Here is a 25,655-nt window from a genome sequence, read left to right on the forward strand (position 1 = left end):
CGATGTGTGACAAGGGGGGGGGGGTGGGGGGTTTGAGAAATGTGACGTCACATCAAATTGCGCAATTTTAAATAGACAACACGTTCTACTTAATTAAATAGACTTTTTAATGTTTTCTACCTACAACATCAGAGTGCAGCGCCACATTAACTACGCACGTGATCTCCTCACGCCCACGTGTGCACTGCCCCCTGCCGTCAGCGGCCCTGACACCGTCACAAACCCGCGTTATTACACTACACTATACACTGCAGTACACACTATAGTACACACTACACTATAGTATACACTACACTATAGTATACACTATAGTATACAGTACACACTACACTATAGTATACACTACACTATAGTATACACTATAGTATACACTATAGTATACAGTACACACTACACTATACACTGCAGTACACACTATAGTACACACTACACTACAGTACACACTACACTATAGTATACACTACACTATAGTATACACTATAGTACACACTACACTACAGTACACACTATACTATAGTATACAGTATACACTACACTATAGTATACAGTACACACTATAGTATACACTACACTATAGTACACACTATACTATAGTATACAGTATACACTACACTATAGTATACAGTACACACTATAGTATACACTAAACTATAGTATACACTACACTATAGTATACAGTACACACTACACTATAGTACACACTACAGTATAGTATATAGTACACACTGCACTGTAATATACAGTACACTATAGTATACACTACACTATAGTATACACTATAGTATACAGTACACACTACACTATAGTATACAGTACACACTACAGTACACTATAGTATACAGTACACACTACACTATAGTACACACTACACTATAGTATATAGTACACACTACACTGTAGTATACAGTACACTATAGTATACACTACACTATAGTATACACTATAGTATACAGCACACACTACACTATAGTATACAGTACACACTACACTATCGTACACACTACACTATAGTATATAGTACACAATACACTGTAGTATACAGTACACACTACACTACAGTACACACTACACTATAGTACACACTACACTATAGTATACAGTACACTACACTATAGTACACACTACAGTACACACTACACTATAGAACACACCACACTACAGTACACACGACACTATAGAACACACTACACTATAGTATACACTATAGTATACAGTACACACTACACTATAGTACACACTATAGTACACAGTACACACTACACTATAGTATACAGTACACACTACACTATAGTACACACTACACTACAGCATATAGTACACTCTTCACTGTAGTATACAGTACACTACACTATAGTACACACTACAGTACACACTACACTACAGTACACACTTGACTATAGTATATAGTACACACTACACTGTAGTATACAGTACACTACACTATAGTACACACTATACTGTAGTATACAGTACACTACACTACAGTACACACTACACTATAGTACACACTACACTATAGTACACACTACACTATAGTACACACTACACTGTAGTACACACTACACTATAGTGCACACCACACTACAGTACACACTACATTACAGTACACACCACACTACAGTACACTATAGTACACACGACACTATAGTACACACTACACTATAGTATACAGTACACACTACACTATAGTACACACTACAGTATAGTATATAGTACACACTACACTGTAGTATACAATACACTACACTATAGTATACACTATAGTATACAGTACACACTACACTATAGTACACACTACACTATAGTATATAGTACACACTACACTATAGTACACACTACACTATAGTATATAGTGCACACTACACTGAAGTATACAGTACACTATAGTATACACTACACTATAGTACACACTACACTATACACTACACTATAGTATACACTACACTATAGTACACACTACACTATAGTATATAGTACACACTACACTATAGTATACACTACACTATAGTACACACTATAGTATACACTACTCTATAGTACACACTACACTATACACTACACTATAGTATACATTACACTACAGTACACACTACACTATAGTATACACTACACTATAGTACACACTACACTACAGTAAACACTACACTATAGTACACTGTTGTATATATAGATCATAATACCTTGGTTAATACAACAGTGATTTGTTCCTTAGATCAAGCATAAACTGTCTGCGAGAGATCCCGGACGACGCCCCCAATATGTTGTATATATAGGTGTTATGAAAATTGATGAAAATAATGAAAATTAAATGAAATTTGAGATTTACATAATTTATCGGAAATTATGTTAATTAGTCTAATTATGCGCATAAATTATGCTGATTCGAGAGATAATCGTATTAATTTATGCGAGTGGGCGTGGTTAGGACAATGCAGGTCGTTATGGATTATCAGGTCGGGCCTCGGTGACGAGGATTGTGTTATGAATTGGAATAACGCAATTAATCGTATGCAGTGACGCAGGCGTTGTGAGCGTGAATGAGAGAGTCGATTCGACTCTGCTCTTTAATTCCGTATTATCGATAAGGATACGATTACTCTCGATTGAACATTATGAATTATGTGTTATGGATTATGTGTGGTGATAGCGTGCTTATGATAGATCCCCAGGATTCAGATCTCATACGCAGAACAATATTATGCAGAATTTCAGGAAGAATCACACACAAACCTTCTGCTTTAGTCAATTTTATTTCTAGCTAACTTTAATTTTTGGATAATATAAAAACTCAATCTCGGGATTTTGGAATTTCAACACAGCATTAACATGATACCATCACGATTGCGTTGTTTCACCTCGATAGCGACACCTGTGGTTAATTCCCGACGCGTAACGCAATCGATCGGTTGTTGAGAGAGAGATTAAAAACATGCGAACTATTCTATCAAACCTTAACTTTATAATATGCAAACTCGTATGCTTGAATTGTTACACAACACGGCACTTGGTCTTTGATTCGTATCCAATCCTTAATACATTCTGATATGCGAAGTTATTATGCTTGAAATCGTCAGCACAGTACCACGTTGATGTTCGTTCATTTATTCATAACGATTATGAATTTAAAGCGTTCGACTGAAATACTTCTAATTGCCTTATGAACACCACTCGATGGCCGCAATGCTTCGTTACTTGAATTGTCACACAACACAGTATTCGGTCATTGATCATGCGCGGCCCTTAATGCAATTATTGTCACGTTGTTAACAATAGGATGACTGATTATTATGCAACGCTACTCGTTGAAAGGGCACTCCAACCAGTATTATTCTTGGAGGCACAAATATGCGTTTGAATTCGTTATTTCATTCGTGGATACCAGCAAGATTATGTAGAAAGAAAAATATTAACGAACGACTCAAGTATTTCTAATCGACTTTTCAACGCAACTCAATGGGTGGCGATGTTTCCTTTTGAGATCCTTATCTCGGGCAAATCTTTTAATTAATTGTGGCCAGACCCTTGACAGGGAACCGGTTGAACCCGCTCTTCACCCCCGCGAGGGCGCTCCGTGGTGAGGTGCCAAGAATTAATCCTTGTTAATGGGTCAGTTGGTAATTTATGCGGTTATAAGTACAGCCCCAGCACAATATTACAGAGGAAAATTATGAACACTCTTAAAAACGATGGATTATTCACTCGGTCGTTGCGATGTTTCCACAATCACGGATAATTCAATGGCTTGAGGTTTTAGGCTTTGTTAATGACCCGTGTGTGTGTTGAATGGTATGAGTGGTGAAAGAGTAGGCCAATGTTCAGAATCGATTCTTTGCGTCAAGCAGACGTCTGGTTTGTCGTGTAGTGGGGGGCAGTGTATCATACGTATCAGTTGATTCTTCTTTCAGTAGTTGGTTCGGACTCGACGGATGTTGGTGAACGAGTAGATACGTTGTTGTAGCTGCGATGACCGTCTGGTAGATGGCGATAGAAGCATGCCCGCAGCGGCGCGGTTGTACGCGGACGGTAGGTAATGCGCGCAGTGCGTCTGCGAGCAGCTGGCACGCTGGTGTTCCGTCGTCGGCGGTTGTAGATTGCAGGCTCACGATTCGCTCGTGGTGGCGCTGGCCGCTAACAGCGGCAGCGGGTCGCCAATCGGCGACACTCGCCAATTCGGCGAGTTGTAGAGGCGTCTCCGGCGTCGGTGATGGCTGGTCTTCTGCTGAGATGAGTTGAGCGGGTCTTCTGCTGAGATGAGTAGAGATGAGTCTTCTTCTGTTGAGCTGAGTTGAGATGAGTCTTCTTCTGTTGAGCTGCCCCCGAGGGCTGATGAGTTGATTTCAATGCTGAAACGGCTCCTTTTTATGCCAAAAATCTCTCTCCTTCTCGGCTCCCCCTCACGAGGCGGAGCTATCTTTGATCTGATCGTATGTCGGTGGGGGGGTTCGTGTGTCGGTGGTGGGGGGGGGGGGGTTCGTGTGTCAGTGTGTATGTTTGTGTGTGTGTCATTTATGACACGGTTCTGTTCGGGTCTTTCCTCAAGCCATAAACATCAAGACAACAGACACTTCGATTCATCTTGAAGGCGTCTGGTTGTCTACTCCATCCACCCAGAGAGAGGGGCGGGTTCCCCCCCCCTTTTCGTACACGTTTTCGACGCACAAAGAAATGGTTACGATTTTTTTTAGTTTAACATTTCACATCACAGTTGGTATCTTATCATACACAGTTATGATCATGCTTGTGATTCATAGTATTTGATTTGTTTCCAAGTGAAGATGCTCTTCCGAGCGTATGCATTTTATCACGTGCTGCAGGGAAAGACAAAGGTGGCCGGGATCTTCCCATCTCTCTATACTTTGCAAATATCATTTCGACTCCACATTCTAACAGCCTAATCCACCCCGTTACCTTGGCTCTTACTTAGTTTTTTTAATTTTCGTCACTTTGTGTTTATAAATGTGTGACAGTTTATTTAACTTAAAGCACGCTCGCTCTTTTGCTGCCCGTGTGCAGGGTGGGGTGGGGCCACTACTAAGTCCCGTGTGTGGCAGATGGTCCCCGCGATAACGATCTGTTTGCCCTGGCGTGAAATTCCTCTCTCGCGCTCTTCGGGAGAGATAAAGGTGGTCGGGAGCACCTCTTTATACTTTCGACTTATATTTCTCAAATACCATTTGGTCCCATGTTCGCCAAGACTCGTGTTTGTAACTACGTCCTCCCGACACCTCTCGGTTTTACCGAGGTTCGAATTGTTATGATAGAATTATTAAAAAGAAAAATAATTATCATCCTGAGTTTAAGAGGTCCGTTTCTTGATTGTTGGAATCCATATCCCTTGGTTCTGTAAGGTTCTATAATGGAATGTCGTGTAAGGTTAACACGTTATTATTAATATTATATTGCAATTTTCTTTAAAACTGTCTTTGCCTGGTTGCCGTGTGTGGGGTGGGGTGTGTCTCCTCATCAAACCCGGCTGGCTTTTCCAGATGGCCCCTTGTGATAAGGTGTAATTCCTGCTTCTCCGCGCTGTGAGAGGGACAAAGGTGGTCGGGGTTGCTTGGGATATTGTTTAAATTATTTTGCAAGTTTACCCATTGTCTCATTCCTTCTCGATAACCTTTGATGTGACTCGGTATTCCTGCTCCAAGCTTTGTTTTAACAGTAAAAGTATTAAAGGTGAAAATCATTTGATAGCGAATTAATCATTGGATAATAATTCACTGATGTGTCTGGTGGCCTGTTCTTAATTGGAGTGAGCGTTAGGATCGCTAATTCTATCTTATTCTTGTTGTTGCCTTTTTTTTTACTGGCAAATAAGGAAAAGAATATGTATACGATTTACCCTGTTGGCGTCTCCGTGTCTACTCTCTTGGTGTTCTGACCTCGGAGGGACCTTTCCTAAGGGCCCATCAAACTCTTGTTCACCTGGAGATTTTTGCCGATAGCTGTTACATCCTCCTCGCCTTGAGAGTTTTATTATTTCTTTATATATATATATGGCCTGTTTATGACCGACATCTGGTTTTCCGTGTTTCTGGCTTACGGGTTTTATTCATTAAAAAAATATAAATTGTTTGTCACGAAAGAAAGGAAAAAGAAATCTAGGTGTATGCATCCGTAAATATTCTTATGGATATTAATTGTGGAAAAAGGGCCGTATACAACAACATCACCACTGTGGATACAAAGGCGGCCGGGCGTGGTGCTGACCACCCACCCCCTCGTGTGCCTCCATAGGTGGCCGCTAACAGCACTCGCCCCGACAGTCTGCTGACACTATACGGGGGTTCTTTGTCTTTGCATTAGCAAGTGGAGGGCAGTAGAGTTAACACAACAATATGCTGTGAACCACGTGACCCAGGTTCAATGGGTCTCTGTGGGATGAGTCTGAACCCATCCCCCCCCCATCTGTACCCCCCCCATCTGTACCCCCCCCCCCCATCTGTACCCCCCCCCCCCCCCCCACCAGGATGACGACGACGAGAGAGAGGTAATGAGGCTGATCTCCAGCGTGCCGAGCATCACCGTGACGGGGCTCCGGCATGCCGCGGTTTACTCACTGCAGGTCCGCGCTCGCAACGCCGCCGGCTACGGAGACTACAGCCCCACACTCCACTTCCAGACGTCTCCCGCACGTGAGCAACAACACCACCATCCAATCACCACCACCACCACCCAATCACCACCACCACCACCCAATCACCACCACCACCCAATCACCACCACCACCCAATCACCACCACCCAATCATCACCACCACCCAATCCAGCCACCACCCACCACCACCAGCCACCACCACCCAATCACCACCAACCAGCATCAACCCTACCCAACCACTACCCAACCACTACCCACCCACCACCAACCAGCACCAACCCCACCACCACCAACCACCACCAACCCCACCACCACCAACCCCCAACCACCACCCCACCACCACCAACCAGCACCACCACCACCCACCACCAATCACCACCCACCCACCACCAACCACTACCAACCCCACCACCACCAACCACCACCCCAGCACCATCCCCACCCAACCACTACGCCGCCACCACCACCACCCCACCACCACCACTCACCAGCACCACTCACCAGCACCATCCCCATCATCTCAGCACCATCCCCACCCAACCACTACGCCACCACCACCACCCATCCACCACCACTCACCAGCACCATCCCCACCCAACCACTACGCCACAAGGACCACCACCACCACCACCCACCACCACCACCACCACTCACCAGCACCATCCCCACCCAACCACTACGCCACCACCAACCCCACTACCAACCTACCACGACCCCACCAACAGCACCACCACCCCACCCCTCCTGTCTGTTGTAGTTGTTGTGGTTGTTGTTGTAGGTGTTGTCCTGTTGTTTGTTGTTGTGTTGGTGGTTATTGTGGTGTTGTTGTAGTTGTTGTGTTTGTTGTTGTGGTTGTTGTGGTTGTTGTGGTTGTTGTAGTAAGTGAAGGATGTGTTTGTAACTCTTTCCCTCCCCCTCCCCCAGCACAAGCGACTCAGGAAGTGACCCTCTGGGCCTCCTTGCTGTCCGCTGGCCTCGTGGGGCTGATGCTGCTCATCGCTGCTGCCTGCATCATCGTCAAGAAGAGGTGGGGGGGGGTCACACTGGGGGGGGGGTCACACTGGGGGGGGTCACACTGGGGGGTCACACTGAGGGGTCACACTGGGGGGGGGGTCACACTGGGGGGGGTCACACTGGGGGGGGGTTCCCACGGGCGTTCTGAGTGTTCCCACGTGATCTGGCTGCACCACCAAGAGGCAATCTCCCTGAACGTTGGGTAAGAGGCGGCACCCTCCAGAGCGAACTCGCTTCTTCAGCACTGCCGCCGCCGCCTTGATGGCTGCGTGCATCGCGTTGCGTTTGAAAGAGGAGGAGCAGGAGGAGGAGTGGTCACTGGCAAGCAGCAGAGTCGGAGCCTCGCGAAGAGAGACAATCCTCGCTTCTACAGCGTGCGGGGTAAACGCTGCTCCACCTCGCGCGCACAGACACACACACCACCTCTAAAACACACACACACACATCTCATACACACACACATCTCTCATACACACACACCACTCACACACACACCTCTCACACACACACCTCATACATACACACCACTCATACACACACATACACACACCACTCATACACACACACACACCACTCATACACACACACCTCTAATACACACACACCTCTCATACACACACACACACCTCTAATACACACACACACACCACCTCTCACACACACACACCACTCCTCATACACACACACACCACCTCTCATACACACACACACACCTCATACACACCACTCCTCATACACACACACACCACTCATACACACACACACACCACTTCTCATACACACACACCTCTCACACACACACACACCACCACTCATACACACACACACCACTCCTCATACACACACACACACCTCACACACACACACCACTCATACACCCACACACACACCACTCCTCATACACACGCACACACCACTCACACACACACACCACCCCTCATACACACACACCACCCCTCATACACACACACACACCACCCCTCATACACACACACCTCTCACACACATACACACACACCACCCCTCACACACCACCCCTCACACACCACCCCTCATACACTCACAACAACAACCGCCATTCGCCACTAAGTGGCGGTGACGTCACCACGACGCTTGTGCCAGGCTATGTGCACCCTGAGGCCACGCGAAGTGTCGAACGCCCACTGGCAGGAGGTCACGGGGCAGACCCAGCAGGTGCCACAGGTCGACTGACTGAGATGACTGGCTGATGCACCACCTGTGCCCCCTACTGTGCCAACCCGCTGTGCTTTAGCCACCCGGCGCTCCGCTCGTTGTTGTGAGCATCGCTCCTCCACCCTCCGATGTTGGTGGTGGTAGTGGTACGCCACTCAAGACATTGATGCATGCACAAGTCGCTCTCCGCTCCTCCACTATTGAGAGACAGTGTTCTTCCTCTTCCCACGAAGAGGTGGCAAAAACCCCACCTGCCACCAGCACACCAACCACAATCACCGTTACCGCCATTGCCATCTTCACCCTCGAGCAACGGGGACGGAGCGAAGCGCGTGACAACGAGCGTGCGACTGGGAATCATGTCGCAGCTGGAGAGGGCGGTGTGACCTGGCCTTGACCAGGTCACTAAAGCAGAGATGTAGGTCTTGCTGGAATTCCCTACACATCTGCTGTAGCAGACGGACAGAAAATATCGCATCTGTGCAGGACCGCCCTTTCCTGAAACCGCATTTGGGCTCCGCAAGCCTCTCCTCAGCGTGCCTGGCAAGGCGATGTTGAATAATCCTTGCCAGGACCTTTCCCGGCACACTGAGGAGTGAGATGCCCCTGTAGTTGTTACAGTCTGTGCGGTCCCCCTTCTTAAAGAGGGGGACCACCAGGGCATCCTTCCAATCCTGTGGAACCTGTCCAGTGGTCCAGACTGTTGTTATGATGTCATATAGGGCAGTCTGTGCACAAACGCCACCCTCCCTCAGCATTTCGCTTGGGAGATCATCTCTGCCCGGTGCCTTTCCTGGTCTCAGACTCCGGATCGCCTTCAGTGCTTCCTCAACAGATGGCACCTCAGCCAGCCACTCACAGGGGGTGACTTCTTCCAATATTTGAGGCACCGCAGCCTCAGCAGGGTCATCCCCACTTTGTGCCATGATGTTTTCCTGGCTGAGAGATTTTCCCTCCTCCAGGACCTCACAGAAATGCTCAGCAAATCTGCAAACCGGTTCCTGGGGGTCGGAGATTGGATCACCGTTTTTTCCCCTAATGTTGGTAATAGGTGTGGCGCTGCAGGTTGCTTTTTTGATGGAGTTAAATAGAGATTTGTGATCACGGGCCACTGAGGCAGACTCCATCTCCTCAGCAACCCACGACCACCACCCATCCTTGCAGCGCCTCACGGCTCTCCGAACCTCCGAGCGAAGGCTGCGGTAAGCCTCCTCATTCTCTGATGCGGGATTCTGTAGCCGATGACAGTGGGCCTGTCGCTTTTTCTAAACTATCCTGATCACCTCCTCTTTCAGCCAGGGTCTCTGGGGAGGTCTGGACTGCGTAACCAAAGCAGCCAATGCAGCTGCATGAGTCACAGTCCTAAACCTCGCCCATTTACCCTCGACATCAGGAGGAGTGGGGGACGATGCCAACCCCAGCCGCAAGCGATGATGAAATTCTCGCTTGCAACTTTCATCAGATAACTGAGACTAGGCCACTTTAGGTTGGAATGGGGTCCTGGGTGTACACCCACCACCGGAGTGGAAGAATGGCAGGCGCATCTCACAGATGACTAGTCGATGGTCAGAGGGCAGATCAGCTCCACGGTAGGTCCTGGTGTCAAAGACATGGGCTCGCATCCGCTGATTCGTCACTATGTAGTCCAGCAGATGTTCTTGCTTGGACCCGGCATGCATCCATGATGTTGTGTGGATGCGCCAATGCCGGAACAGCGTGTTGGTAATTACAAGCCCATGGGCTGAACAAAAATCAAGCAGCCTCCTACCGTTGTTATTGAGCTGATCTGGCCCATGCCCTCCAATCACTCCAGACCAGGTGCCAGCATCATGACCAACTCGGGCATTGAAGTCACCAAACAAGATGACTCTATCCCGAGGGGCCACTTTAGCCAGCACCTGTGACAGGTCATAGAAGGCATCTGACTCATCGGCTTTGCCTGCATCCCTCCACGGATGTTCGTCTTCAGTGGGGGCATAAGTAACCACGACCACCACTCCTCGTCTCCGGTTGATGGGAAGGCGAGCCCAAAGTAGCCTGGGGCTTACAGCTTCCCACACCTCATCACCACGCTCCCATGCCCCCTTCATTCTTGTGTTCAAAAGAAGAGCCACACCCTGTTGTTTGGCAGTCTGCTGCCTCGAGTAGAGGACTGTCCACCCCTCATTGTGGCAGGAGCCAGAACCGGTCCACCGGACCTCCTGAATGCCACAGAGATCCAGGCGGTACCGGTCCAGCTCCCGACAGAGGAGTGGCAGCCTCTCCTCCGCAGTGAGCGTTCGAACATTCCACGTGGCCACACGAAGTGGCTTTTCGTTGTTTCTGGAGGAGACCCGAGGGTAGAGATTCAATCTCCTGGCTCTGCCAATTGGGGTTTGGCCAGGAGACGTCATAGACGCCTGTCCCCCCGGGGCCTCCGGCACAAGCTTATTAGTAAAAAATTTTATTCGTAGTTTCGTGGTAAAAATGTTGAAGGTGGAGGGGTTACCGGCCCCTCGTACCCGTCCAGAGCCCCCGTTTAGCCACTGTGGTGGTCACAGACGCCATGAGAGGAGGGGCCAATCGGAATTGGCCCTCCCCCCACAGCACTGTCCACGACAGAGTTTCCCGTCCGGCACCGCGAGGAGGTAGGGGGTTGTTTTGCCGGACACTCACACACACACCACCCCACACACACCACCCCTCACACACCACCCCTCATACACTCACACACACACACACACCCTGTGCACGGTTGATTTCGCCGTTGCCACCCACAGTGAAGATGCCGGGCTTCAGGCTGTACATTGACCCACACGACTACGACGAGCCCAGCGATGCTCTCCGCGAGTTCACGACGGAAATCGACGCCTCGCGAATCAAACTTGGACGCGTCATCGGAGCAGGTGAACGGGGGGGGGGGGGGGGGGGACGGGGGCGGGCACGTCTGTACCGTGGTACCCGTTAACTAAAACTTACTCACAGGGCGCCCACTTCAAATGTTGACACTGCTGAGAATTTGCAACGCCGCCGCAAGAAATGTTTGTGCCTCCGGGGCTCTGGAGACCGCCTGGAGAAGGTTCCAGGCGCACGGTGACAACGACGGCGAACGAGTGGGAGAAACTCTTTGACTTTTGGAAGCTATTAACGTTACATTTGTTATCATGTTTAACACGTAGGCTTTCGCGAACCCAGATCATCCATACGTGACAAGCCTTACTAGTTGGCTGGGTCGGGTGGTGGCGAGTTTAACCATACATTTATAAATTTACGTGCACTAACCAGAGAAAAAAAATCTCCATTATGGATTTGTTATCATGTTACAGCGTAGTATTATTATTATCCGTTCTCTTTCCATGAAAAACCAATAGTCCAATATAAGTGTTAACATTTTCTTTGGTTCTTTCGGTAAAGTCACGTAGAATGAGAATAAAATAATAAATTGATAAAATAAAATAACACAATAATATTCTCACGACGTTTCGGCCACAACACAAGCGGCCTTCATCAGGTGAAGGGGACGAGACTGTCTGGACAGCGCTGTCCTCCAGACAGTCTCGTCCCCTTCACCTGATGAAGGCCGCTTGCGTTGTGGCCGAAACGTCGTGAGAGTTTTACCGCGTTATTTTATTTTAGCAATTTATTATTTTAGTCTCATTCTACGTGGTGGTGACTTTAGCGAAAGAACCAAAGAAGATGAATCCTCGCAGTCACGAAAGCTTCAAATCGAAAAGTGTTAACATTGTTTTGCAGCACCCCGTCGTTTGCCGTGGGTTCACACTCCCCAACGCATGCACCACACAGCGACCGGCCAGTGCACAACCAGCAAGCAATCGGCACGTTTTATTCACGTGACGAACCTTACTTAGCAGCTGGACCGGGGGGGGGGGGTCCTCACACCTGCTCTACGTGCTACCCACTGTCATCGACCCCTCGGCCCGCAGGAGAGTTTGGGAAGGTGCACGTCGGATACCTGAAGCGCCAGGGCAGCAGCGGAGGGGCGGCGACAGTGCGCGTGGCCATCAAGACGCTGAAGGGCGGATCCAGCAAGCAGCAGCAGCAGGACTTCCTGTGTGAGGCGAGCATCATGGGCCAGTTCGAGCATGACAACATCGTCCGCCTGGAGGGCGTCGTCACCAAGAGTGAGCTTCGAGAACGTCCAATCGATGCCACACGCATTTTAAACAAACTAAAAACTGGCAATTAATCTTTGTTTGTTTTTTCCGGTAAAGTCACATATAAATAAGAAGTAATAAAATAACATAATAGCGTACGACGTTTCGGTTGCAACGCAAGCAGCCATCATCAGGTACAGAAGAACTAAATTTAAGAGAGAGGGGAAATACATAACCCCAGATGTATACAACCGAAACGTCGGACGCTATTATGTTATTTTATTATTTCTTATTTATACGTGACTTTACCGAAAAAAACAAAGATTAATTCCTGCAGTCACAAAAGCTTCGAACCAAGTTTAAAACTGGCAAGTCTGTTATGTAGCTGGCTGTCCAGCTGATTATGCCCGTTGTTGTAATCACTGGTGATTGTACTCAGATTGGAAATGTTGTGGATTTGCTCTCCAACACACCGGTGTGGTGTACTTCTATACTACACTATACACACTGCACATTACACTATACACAACACTATACACGACTATACACTACACTCCTCTATACTACATTATACACTACTATACACTACATGCCACTGGTTCTTTATGTTCTAAAGATGTAGATGCCACTGGTTCCTCGCGTGCTGCAGATGTAGATGCCACTGGTTCTTCACGTTCTGCAGATGTAGATACCACTGGTTCTTCACGTTCTGCAGATGTAGATGCCACTGGTTCTTCACGTTCTGTAGATGTAGATGCCACTGGTTCTTCATATTCTGCAGCTGTAGATGCCACTGGTTCTTCACATTCTGCAGATGTAGATGCACTGGTTCTTCACATTCTGCAGATGTAGATGCCACTGGTTCTTCACGTTCTGCAGATGTAGATGCCACTGGTTCTTCACGTTCTGCAGATGTAGATGCCACTGGTTCACGTTCTGCAGATGTAGATGCCACTGGTTCTTCACGTTCTGCAGATGTAGATGCCACTGGTTCTTCACGTTCTGCAGATGTAGATGCCACTGGTTCTTCACGTTCTGCAGATGCAGATGCCACCACCATCTATTGCGCAGAGGTTGAACCTCTGACTCTCGGTTCAGAACGGGCAACCGGACGTACGAACAGGTTTGTTTGTACCTCTGAGAGTTCGTAAGAGGAACATTCGTAAGTAGAGGAGTCCCTGTGTATGAACCCACAGCGACGCATCTTGGCAGAGATACAAGGTGTGTATGTGACCAAGTGATGATGTTACGGTATAAGTCGTGAATGCTGTGCGTGGATTGCTAACGTTTGGTTTTCTTGTCCTCTCGACGAAGGTAAACCTGTCATGATCATCACCGAATTCATGGAAAACCATTCCTTGGATTTATTCCTCAGGGTAAGAAGTGGCAATGCCAAATGATGCGATCATCGGTGTGTTGCAGTCTCACACTCCTCAGCGGTTGTGTGTGTAACTGTCCACAAATGGAGAGCACACGGTGGCGTTGTTGTGTGTGTGTGCCGTAGATCATACTAACCGGGGCTCCGCTTGTGGTGACAACTGCACGCGTCTGCGTCAAACTTCTTTGTACCTTACGTAGCCAACTGGCGCGGGGGGGGGGACAAACTAAACACAACAAGCGAGAGTTCTAAACAAATTAGTTTAGACAACGATGACTTAAACGCACATAGCAGCTCCCGGAAGAGCATTCCAGACGGCCGCACAACAAGCAGCACAACGTCACCCAGGCGGCTCCTCATCGCCTCCTCTTCTCCCTCCCTTCCTCTTCCTTCTCCCCCCTCTCCTCCCCCCTCTCCCCCCTCTCCTCCCCTCCTCCCTCCCTCTCTCCCCCCTCTGGCCGGGCACGGTGTAGATGAAGAAGGGGCACCTCGTGGTGACCCAGCTGCTCGGGATGCTGCGTGACGTCGCATCGGGCATGGAGTACCTGTCCCGCAGGGGCTATGTGCACCGCGACCTGGCCGCCCGCAACGTGCTCGTGAGTGGCGAGCTGACGTGCAAGGTGTCCGACTTTGGCCTCTCGCGGACGCTTCTACTGGACGCCGACCCCGAGGGAGCGTACACCTCCCGGGTAAGGCGGGGCAGGAAAAAAGAAGCGCCGGCGTCGTCGACGGCCGACGTTCGGCCGACGTTCGGCCGACGTTCGGCCGGAGTCGAGGAGAAGGCAAAGCCGCGCCGGCCCGGCGTGTGTCGGCGCGGCGTTACCGCTCCCTAAGGGGCTTCCGTTTTTCGCCGAAAGTACTTGCCGCCGCCGTGCGTCGAGCGAAATGCATTAACCTCACACACACACACGCACACACGCACACACACACACACACGCACACACACACACGCACACACACACACACGCACACACGCACACACACACGCACACACACACACACACGCACACGCACACACACACACACGCACACACACGCACACACACACGCACACACGCACACACGCACACACACATACACACGCGCACACACACACACGCACACATGCACACACGCGCGGTGAAAGTGCGAACGTGCAGCGTACGGTGCCGTTGTCTTTGGGATTCACGGGTCCACACCGGAGACGGTGTGGACCCGTGAATCTCGACGCTCGGCGCGTCGAGGCGGCGCGAACTCGCGACGCCGGCTTTGACCCGGCAAACCCTTCGCCGCGTGCCGACGACGTCGGGCCGCGAGAGCCCCGCGTGCCGGACCCGAGGGCGAGGTCCCGTTGTGAATGTTCCCCACCAGGGGGGGAAGATCCCGATCCGCTGGACCGCCCCGGAGGCCATCGCACAGCTCAGGTTCACGTCGGCGAGCGACGTGTGGAGCTACGGCATCGTCGTGTGGGAGGTGACGTCGTACGGCGAACGGCCGTACTGGGACATGAGCAACCGGGACGTGAGTTCAGCACCGGCACCCCTGTGTGTGTGTCTGTGGTCTCTGTGTGTGTGTCTGTGGTCTCTGTGTGCGGCTGTGGGTCTCTGTGTGAGTAGTCTATGGGTCTCTGTGTGTAGTCTATGGGTCTCTGTGTGAGTACTCTATGGGTCTCTGTGTGTAGTCTATGGGTCTCTGTGTGAGTAGTCTGTGGTCTCTGTGTGCGGCTGTGGGTCTCTGTGTGAGTAGTCTATGGGTCTCTGTGTGAGTAGTCTATGGGTCTCTGTGTGTGTGTCTGCGGTCTCTGTGTGAGTAGTCTGTGGTCTCTGTGTGCGGCTGTGGGTCTCTGTGTGATTAGTCTATGGGTTTCTGTGTGAGTAGTCTATGGGTCTCTGTGTGGTGAGTCTATGGGTCTCTGTGCGAGTAGTCCATGGGTCTCTATGCGAGTAGTCTGTGGGTCTCTGTGTGAGTAGTTTATGGGTCTCTGTGTGAGTAGTCTATGGGTCTCTGTGTGAGTAGTCTATGGGTCTCTGTGTGAGTAGTCTATGGGTCTCTGTGTGAGTAGTCTATGGGTCTCTGTGTGAGTAGTTTATGGGTCTCTGTGTGAGTAGTCTATGGGTCTTTGTGTGAGTACTCTATGGGTCTCTGTGTGAGTAGTCTATGGGTCTCTGTGTGAGTAGTCTATGGGTCTCTGTGTGAGTAGTCTATGGGTCTCTGTGCGAGTAGTTTATGGGTCTCTGTGAGTAGTCTATGGGTCTCTGTGAGTACTCTATGGGTCTCTGTGTGAGTAGTCTATGGGTCTCTGTGTGAGTAGTCTATGGGTCTCTGCGTGAGTACTCTATGGGTCTCTGTGTGTAGTCTCTGGGTCTCTGCGTGAGTACTCTATGGGTCTCTGTGTGTAGTCTATGGGTCTCTGTGTGAGCAGTCTATGGGTCTCTCTGTGAGTAGTCTATGGGTCTCTGTGTGAGTCGTCTATGGGTCTCTGTGTGAGTAGTCTATGGGTCTCTGTGTGAGTAGTCTATGGGTCTCTGTGTGAGTAGTACTCTATGGGTCTCTGTGTGAGTAGTACTCTATGGGTCTCTGTGTGAGTAGTACTCTATGGGTCTCTGTGTGAGTAGTACTCTATGGGTCTCTCTGTGAGTAGTCTATGGGTCTCTGTGTGAGTAGTACTCTATGGGTCTCTGTGTGAGTAGTACTCTATGGGTCTCTGTGTGAGTAGTACTCTATGGGTCTCTCTGTGAGTAGTCTATGGGTCTCTGTGTGAGTAGTACTCTATGGGTCTCTGTGTGAGTACTCTATGGGTCTCTGTGTGTAGTCTATGGGTCTCTGTACGTGTAGTCTATGGGTCTCTGTGTGAGTAGTCTATGGGTCTCTGTGTGAGTAGTCTATGGGTCTCTGTGTGAGTAGTAGTCTATGGGTCTTTTTGTGAGTAGTCTATGGGTCTCTGTGTGAGTAGTACTCTATGGGTCTCTGTGCGAGTAGTCTATGGGTCTCTGTGAGTAGTCTATGGGTCTCTGTGTGAGTAGTACTCTATGGGTCTCTGTGTGAGTAGTACTCTATGGGTCTCTGTGTGAGTAGTACTCTATGGGTCTCTGTGTGAGTAGTCTATGGGTCTCTGTGTGAGTAGTACTCTATGGGTCTCTGTCAGTAGTCTATGGGTCTCTGTGTGGGTAGTCTATGGGTCTCTGTGTGAGTACTCTATGGGTCTCTGTGTGAGTAGTCTATGGGTCTCTGTGTGAGTACTCTATGGGTCTCTGTGTGAGTAGTACTCTATGGGTCTCTGTGTGAGTAGTACTCTATGGGTCTCTGTGTGAGTACTCTATGGGTCTCTGTGTGAGTACTCTATGGGTCTCTGTGTGAGTAGTACTCTATTGGTCTCTGTGTGAGTAGTACTCTATGGGTCTCTGTGTGAGTAGTACTGTATGGGTCTCTGTGTGAGTAGTCTATGGGTCTCGTACCCCCCAGGTGATGGAGGCAGTAGAGGGCGGCTGGCGTCTGCCGTGCCCCATGGACTGCCCCATGCTTCTCCGCCGCCTCATGCTGAGCTGCTGGCAGCAGGAGAGCTCCTGGCGGCCCTCTTTCAGCCGCCTCGTTACCGCCGTCACTAACGCGCTGCACGACACGGCCAGGTGCGTTTGTGTGTGTGCGTCTGTGTGTGTGTGAGTTTGTCTGTGTGTGCGTGTGTCTGTGTGTGTGTGTGGGGAGCAAGAAAACAACCCCCTACCTCTTCGTGGTGCCGGACTGCAACGCTGTCGTGGGCGGTGCCGTGGGAGGAGGGACAATTTAAATTGGCCTTTCCCTTCATGGTGTTTGTGACCACCACAGCGACCAAATGGGGGATCTGGACGGGTGCGAGGGGTTGGTAACCCCTCCACCTTCAATTAATTACGACTAAATCATGAATGAAATTTTTTATTAATAAGCTTGTGCCGGAGGACAGGCATCTATGACATCTCCTGGCCAAAACCCCATTTGGCGGAGCCGGGAGACTGAATCCTCACCATCGGAGCTCCTCCAGAAACAACAACAAAAAACCACTACGCGTGGCCACGTGGAATGTTCGAACGCTCACTGCGGAGGAGAGGCTGCCACTCCTCTGTCGGGAGCTGGACCGGAACCGCCTGGATCTCTGCGATATTCAGCAGGTCCGGTAGACCGGCTCTGGCTCCTGCCACCATGAGGGGTGGATAGTCCTCTACTCGGGGCAGGGGACTGCTAAACAACAGAGAGCGAGTGGCTCTTCTATCTAAACAAAAGAATGAAAGGGGCGTGGAAGCGTGGCGGTGAGGTGGGGGAAGCTGTAAGCCCCAGGCTACTTTGGGCTCGCCTTCCCATCAACCGGAGGCAAGGAGTGGTGGTCGTGGTTAGTTATGCCCCCACCGAAGACGAACATCCGTGGAGGGATGCAGGCAAGGCCGATGAGTCAGGTGAGCACCTGTCAAAGGTGCTCACCTGAGTTGGTCATGATGCTGTCACCTGGTCTGGAGTGATTGGAAGGCATGAGCCAGATCAGCTCAATAACAGCGGCAGGAGGCTGCTAAATTTTTATGCAGCCCATGAGCTTGTCATTACCAACACGCTGTTCCGGCATCGGCGCATCCACGCACCATCATGGATGCAAGCAAGAACATCTGCTGAACTACATAGTGACAGAAGAGCATGTTCTGTCAGTCGACCCGTGGCACCTGCTGGGTCTGTCCCGTGACCTCCTGCCAGCGGGCGTTAGACACTCCACGTGGCCTCAAGGTGCGCATGGCCTGGCACAAGCGTCGTGGTGACGTCACCGCCACTTTGTGGCGAATGGCGGTTGTTGTTATGTATGTGTGTATGTGTGTGTATGTGTGTGTGTATGTGTGTATGTATGTTTGTATATGTGTGTATGTGTGTGTATGTTTGTATGTATGTTTGTATGTGTGTGTGTATGTGTGTGTGTAAGTGTGTGTATGTATGTGTGTGTATGTGTGTATGTATGTATGTGTGTATGTATGTATGTGTGTACGTATGTGTGTACATGTGTATGTATGTGTGTGTGTGCATGTGTGTATGTGTGAGCGATAGTGTAGCGATAGTGTATGTGTGTGTGTATATGTGTGTGTATGTGTGTGTGTATGTGTGTATGTGTGTGTGTGCGTGTGGGGAGCGGTGGTATAGTGGTCAGCACGCCGCCCTACGAACCCGGCGACACCGGATTTGATTCCCGCTCACGGCCAACACCAATGACGATTATCTGAACTGGTCCTGGGCCTCCACTAGGTCGACTCGGCCTCAAACGAGTACCCGGTGCGTTGTGTAGTAAGCATCGCTAGCACTGGGGCGACGTGATGATGACGCGCACCGCTTCCCGGTAAAACAAAAACAGGAAACGAGAGCGGGCGGCACAAACGTCGCGACCACTTTGGCCTTCTCACGGTCCCAATGAGGGTCTGCCCGGTGGTCGGTGTTCCACCCTCGTCACCTTCCACTCCCTTCTCTCCCCCTGCCCAGCTTGTCGTCTCCGGCGGCGGTGGCCTCCATTCACGGCGACGCCTTCTCACCGCCAACGCCAACGCCGATTCCGCCGCCGTCTCCTCCCACTCGGTTGTAGTCGTGTTCGCTGGCGCGTCCTCCACTCGGGGTCTCAGCGTTTGCCTCTCGTGTCCCGTTGGGTTTTTCTCACGGCGCTCCCCCGTCGGTTTTAACACTTTCTATTGTTTTTCCCCCGCTCGCGACGACCTGCGTCTTCCCCGTGCTCGTTTGTTGTTCGCGTGCCTCCTCTTTGATCCCTTAACTTGTGTAATGACAGGGTGACACCTGCCGGCCTGTAGGGGTAATTGACGGTCGTGGCTGCATCACATCGTCTCTTCGTGTTCTTTACTAACCACACAGACTATAGTGGAGGCAGGGCCGACGACTTACACAATCCCTGGTCAGCTCCTCTCTCCGCTGCTGGATGACGCCGTTACTGCTGCTGCTGCGTGCGGCCGTGATTCGACTGCTGCTGCTGCCACGTCTCCAGGCGTTTGAGTTGTGCGCTGAGTTGAGGCTCTTTATGTAATCACTACCTGGGGGCTGCTGCGTTGGTTCATCCACTAAGGGGGAGTTGGGACATCGCCCCACAAAGCAGCTCGAGATGACAAATTACTTTTCTAATAAAAAAATTAACTTTTCCCGCAAATTGTTTTGTCGTGTTTCAAAAAAAAAGTAGTATTGTCTATAAGCGCCCGCCGCCGGTAGATGAGACAGTTTTATCACTTTCATGGGAAGCCCCGCCTAGTGGCAATGTCACGGAGCGACGTCGCAATGGCAACCTGTGGCGGAACGAACGAGCGAGGAGCCAAAGTGGAATGGCAGAAGCTCACGCGGCAGGAGGTCGCAAGACAATTCGGATTGTGGTGGGGAGGTCAACTGACTGGGTGGGTGGGGGGGCGACTGGCAGAGCTGCCCACCATGCCAACTCCACCAGCAGGGAGAGCCGCCACCTCACGCCCGTGGTGCCTTTCAAATTGCGGTTGAAACTTGAACTTTTGAACTTGCGGTTGAAACTTGAACTTTTGAACTTGCGGTTGAAACTTGAACTTTTGAACTTGCGGTTGAAACTTGAACTTTTGAACTTGCGGTTGAAACTTGAACTTTTGAACTTGCGGTTGAAACTTGAACTTTTGAACTTGCGGTTGAAACTTGAACTTTTGGACTTGCGGTTGAAACTTGAACTTTTGAACTTGCGGTTGAAACTTGAACTTTTGGACTTGCGGTTGAAACTTGAAATTTGAACTTGCGGTTGAAACTTGAACTTTTGAACTTGCGGTTGAAACTTGAACTTTTGAACTTGCAGTTGAAACTTGAACTTTTGGACTTGCGGTTGAAACTTGAACTTTTGAACTTGCGGTTGAAACTTGAACTTTTGAACTTGCGGTTAAAACTTGAACTTTTGAACTTGCGGTTGAAACTTGAACTTTTTGAACTTGAGGTTGAAACTTGAAATTTTGGACTTGCGGTTGAAACTTGAACTTTTGAACTTGCGGTTGAAACTTGAACTTTTGAACTTGCGGTTAAAACTTGAACTTTTTGAACTTGAGGTTGAAACTTGAACTTTTGGACTTGCGGTTGAAACTTGAACTGTTGAACTTGCGGTTGAAACTTGGACTTTTGAACTTGCGGTTGAAACTTGCATTTTTTGAACTTGCGGTTGAAACTTGAACTTTTGGACTTGCGGTTGAAACTTGAAATTTTGGACTTGCGGTTGAAACTTGAACTTTTGAACTTGCGGTTGAAAATACTCTTTGTTTTTTTCGGTAAAGTCACGTAGAAATAATAAATAATAATGAAATAAAATTACATGATAGCATACGACGTTTCGATTGCAAAGCAAGCAATCATCATCAGGTATAGAAGAGCTAAATTTAAGGGAGAGAGGAAACACAGAGAGATGGAGAAGCACATAAAATTGAAACAAGATTTAGTAAAATTTTGGAAACAATATAATGCAGCACAGAGGGTCGGTCAAAACACAATTAACGCATGGTCTGGCTGATTAAGTTATTTCAAAGATTGCTAAATTATAGGTTAAGAGTGATAGAGTACAGATCACAGACACATATACTGACATCCAAGCAGAGAGAGCCAGCACAGAGACACAGAGAGAGACACACACATGGGACAGAGTGAAACAATGCTTCTATTTAGCTATCAACACATACACTACATTATACACTACACTATAAACTACACAGAACATTTTTTTTGTTCCTCTCACACAGCTTAAAAGCCGTGATCTGAACGTGGCTCTCTCACTCCAGCGCTGTCCTACCAGACAGTCTCGCCCCCTTCACCTGATGAAGGCCGCTTGTGTTGTGGCCGAAACGTCGTGAGAATATTATTGTGTTATTTTATTTTATCAATTTATTATTTTATTCTCATTCTACGTGACTTTACCGAAAGAACCAAAGAAGATGCACAGAACATCTATATACATAGCTATCAACACATACACTACATTATACACTACACTATAAACTACACACAACATCTATATACATAGCTATCAACACATACACTACACTATAAACTATACACACCATATATATACATAGCTATCAACACATACACTACACTATACACTACATAATAAACTACACTCATCTATATACATAGCTATCAACACATACACTACACTATACACTACACACAACATCTATATACATAGCTATCAACACATACACTACACTATACACTACACACGCAACATCTATACACCCACATCAACCGTCACCACCAACCCCCACATCAACCATCATCATCACCACCCACATGAACCATCACCACAACCACCCACATCAACCATCACCACCACCACCAACATCACCACCACCCACATCAACCATCACCACCACCACCCACATCACCACCACCCACATCAACCATCACCACCACCACCCACATCAACCATCATCACCACCACCACCCACATCAACCACACCATCACCACCACCCACATCACAACCACCCACATCAACCATCATCACCACAACCCACATCAACCATCATCATCACCACCCACATGAACCATCACCACCACCACCCACATCAACCATCACCACCAACATCACCACCACCCACATCAACCATCATCATCACATACCACATCAACCATCACCACCACCACCCACATCACCACCACCCACATCAACCATCACCACCACCACCCACATCAACCATCATCACCACCACCACCACCCACATCACAACCACCCACATCAACCATCAACACCACGACCCACATCACCACAACCCACATCACAACCACCCACATCAACCATCATCACCACGACCCACATCAACCATCATCACCACCACCCACATCACAACCACCCACATCAACCATCATCACCACCACCCACATCACCACAACCCACATCACAACCACCCACATCAACCATCATCACCACAACCCACATCACAACCACCCACATCAACCACACCATCACCACGACCCACATCAACCATCATCACCACCACCCACATCAACCATCATCACCACCACCCACATCAACCATCATCACCACCACCCACATCAACCACCATCACCACGACCCACATCAACCATCATCACCACCACCCACATCACAACCACCCACATCAATCACACCATCACCACCACCCACATCAACCATCATCACCACCACCCACATCAACCATCATCACCACCACCCACATCAACCATCATCACCACCACCCACATCAACCATCATCACCACCACCCACATTAACCATCATCACCACCACCCACATCAACCATCATCACCACCACCCACATCAACCATCATCACCACCACCCACATTAACCATCATCACCACCACCCACATCAACCATCATCACCACCACCCACATCAACGACCCTCACGTGTTGCACACTGCGCATCGACTTGCCCCTCGGTCAACTGTACGCACGGCGTATTTCACTACACTACAGTGTGTGTGTGTGCGCACGTTGGAACTATACGTGTAGCGCGTACTATAGTGTAGACTCTAGTGTATACTATAGTGTATAGTGTAGGGTGTACTATAGTGTAGTGTGTACTATAGTGTCGTGTGTACTATAGTGTACTGTAGTGTGGTGTGTACTATAGTGTAGTGTGTACTATAGTATAGTCTGCTGTATACTACAGTGTAGTGTGTACTATAGTGTAGTGTGTACTATAGTGTGGTGTGTACTATAGTGTAGTGTGTACTATAGTGTAGTGTGTACTATAGTGTAGTGTACTGTATACTACAGTGTAGTGTGTACTATAGTGTAGTGTGTACTGTAGTGTGTACTATAGTGTAGTGTGTACTATAGTGTAGTGTGTACTATAGTGTAGTGTGTACTCTAGTGTAGTGTGTACTATAGTGTAGTGTAGCTATCAACACATACACTACACTATACGCTACACTATAAACTACACACATCTATATACATAGCTATCAACACATACACTACACTATACACTACACACACAACATCTATACACCCACATCGACCATCACCACCACCACCCACATCAACCATCATCATCACCACCACCCACATGAACCATCACCACCGCCCACATCACCACCACCACATCAACCATCATCACCACCACCCACATCAACCATCATCACCACCACCCACATCACCACCACCCACATCATCACCACCCACATCAACCATCATCACCACCACCCACATCAACCATCATCACCACCACTCACATCAACCATCATCACCACCACCCACATCAACCATCATCACAACCACCCACATCAACCACCATCACCACCACCCACATCAACCATCATCACCACCACCCACATCAACCATCATCACCACCACCCACATCAACCATCATCACCACCACCCACATCAACCATCATCACCACCACCCACATCAACCATCATCACCACCACCCACATCAACCATCATTACCACCACCACCCACATGAACCATCATCACCACCACCCACATCAACCATCATCACCACCACCCACATCAACCATCATCACCACCACCCACATCAACCATCATCACCACCACCCACATCAACCATCATCACCACCACCACCCACATCAACCATCATCACCACAACCCACATCAACCATCATCACCACCACCCACATCAACCATCATCACCACCACCCACATCAACCATCATCACCACCACCCACATCAACCATCATCACCACCACCCACATCAACCATCATCACCACCACCCACATCAACGACCCTCACGTGTTGCACACTGCGCATCGACTTGCCCCTCGGCCAACTGTGCGCACGGCATATTTCACTACACTGCAGTGTGTGTGTGCACGTTGGAACTATACGTGTAGCGTGTACTATAGTGTAGACTCTAGTGTATACTATAGCGTATAGTGTAGGGTGTACTATAGTGTAGTGTGTATTATAGTGTCGTGTGTACTATAGTGTACTGTAGTGTGGTGTGTACTATAGTGTAGTGTGTACTGTATACTACAGTGTAGTGTGTACTATATACTATAGTGTAGTGTGTACTATAGTGTAGTGTGTACTGTATACTATAGTGTAGTGTGTACTGTATACTATAGTGTGTACTATAGTGTAGTGTGTACTGTAGTGTGGTGTGTGCTGTATACTATAGTGTAGTGTGTACTGTATACTATAGTGTGTACTGTAGTGTAGTATGTACTATAGTATGTACTGCAGTGTATAGTGTAGTGTAATAACGCGGGTTTGTGACGGTGTAAGGGGCACTGACGGCAGGGGGCAGTGCACACTTTGGCGTGAGGAGATCACGTGGGGAGCCCAGGACAGGGGTCCATCTGGAAGCTGAGAACCCGCAAGTCGCTTTTAGAAGGGGGGGCGTGGATATGTAGGGCGTGGCTAGGTAGGGCGTGGCTAGGTAGGGCGTGGCTAGGTAGGGC

At 49.0% G+C, this 25,655-nt stretch overlaps 1 protein-coding gene across 1 annotated transcript; it reads left to right on the plus strand.

Moving 5' to 3' along the window:
• Positions 1 to 7,976: 7,976 nt before the first annotated feature.
• On the plus strand, positions 7,977 to 20,399 carry LOC142910180 (ephrin type-B receptor 3-like). Its single transcript, XM_076059858.1, has 8 exons — positions 7,977 to 7,992; positions 11,565 to 11,690; positions 12,729 to 12,926; positions 14,214 to 14,275; positions 14,751 to 14,966; positions 15,628 to 15,777; positions 17,719 to 17,882; positions 19,738 to 20,399. The coding sequence occupies exons 2-8, from the start codon at positions 11,570 to 11,572 to the stop codon at positions 19,835 to 19,837; spliced, it is 1,011 nt and encodes a 336-aa protein (XP_075915973.1). The 5' UTR covers positions 7,977 to 7,992; positions 11,565 to 11,569; the 3' UTR covers positions 19,838 to 20,399.
• Positions 20,400 to 25,655: the final 5,256 nt, after the last annotated feature.

The sequence above is a fragment of the Petromyzon marinus genome, unplaced genomic scaffold (assembly GCF_048934315.1).
Source record: "Petromyzon marinus isolate PM22_M1 ecotype Great Lakes invasive population unplaced genomic scaffold, UKy_Petmar_22M1.pri1.0 PM_G_Scaffold_14, whole genome shotgun sequence".
Taxonomy (NCBI): domain Eukaryota; kingdom Metazoa; phylum Chordata; class Hyperoartia; order Petromyzontiformes; family Petromyzontidae; genus Petromyzon; species Petromyzon marinus.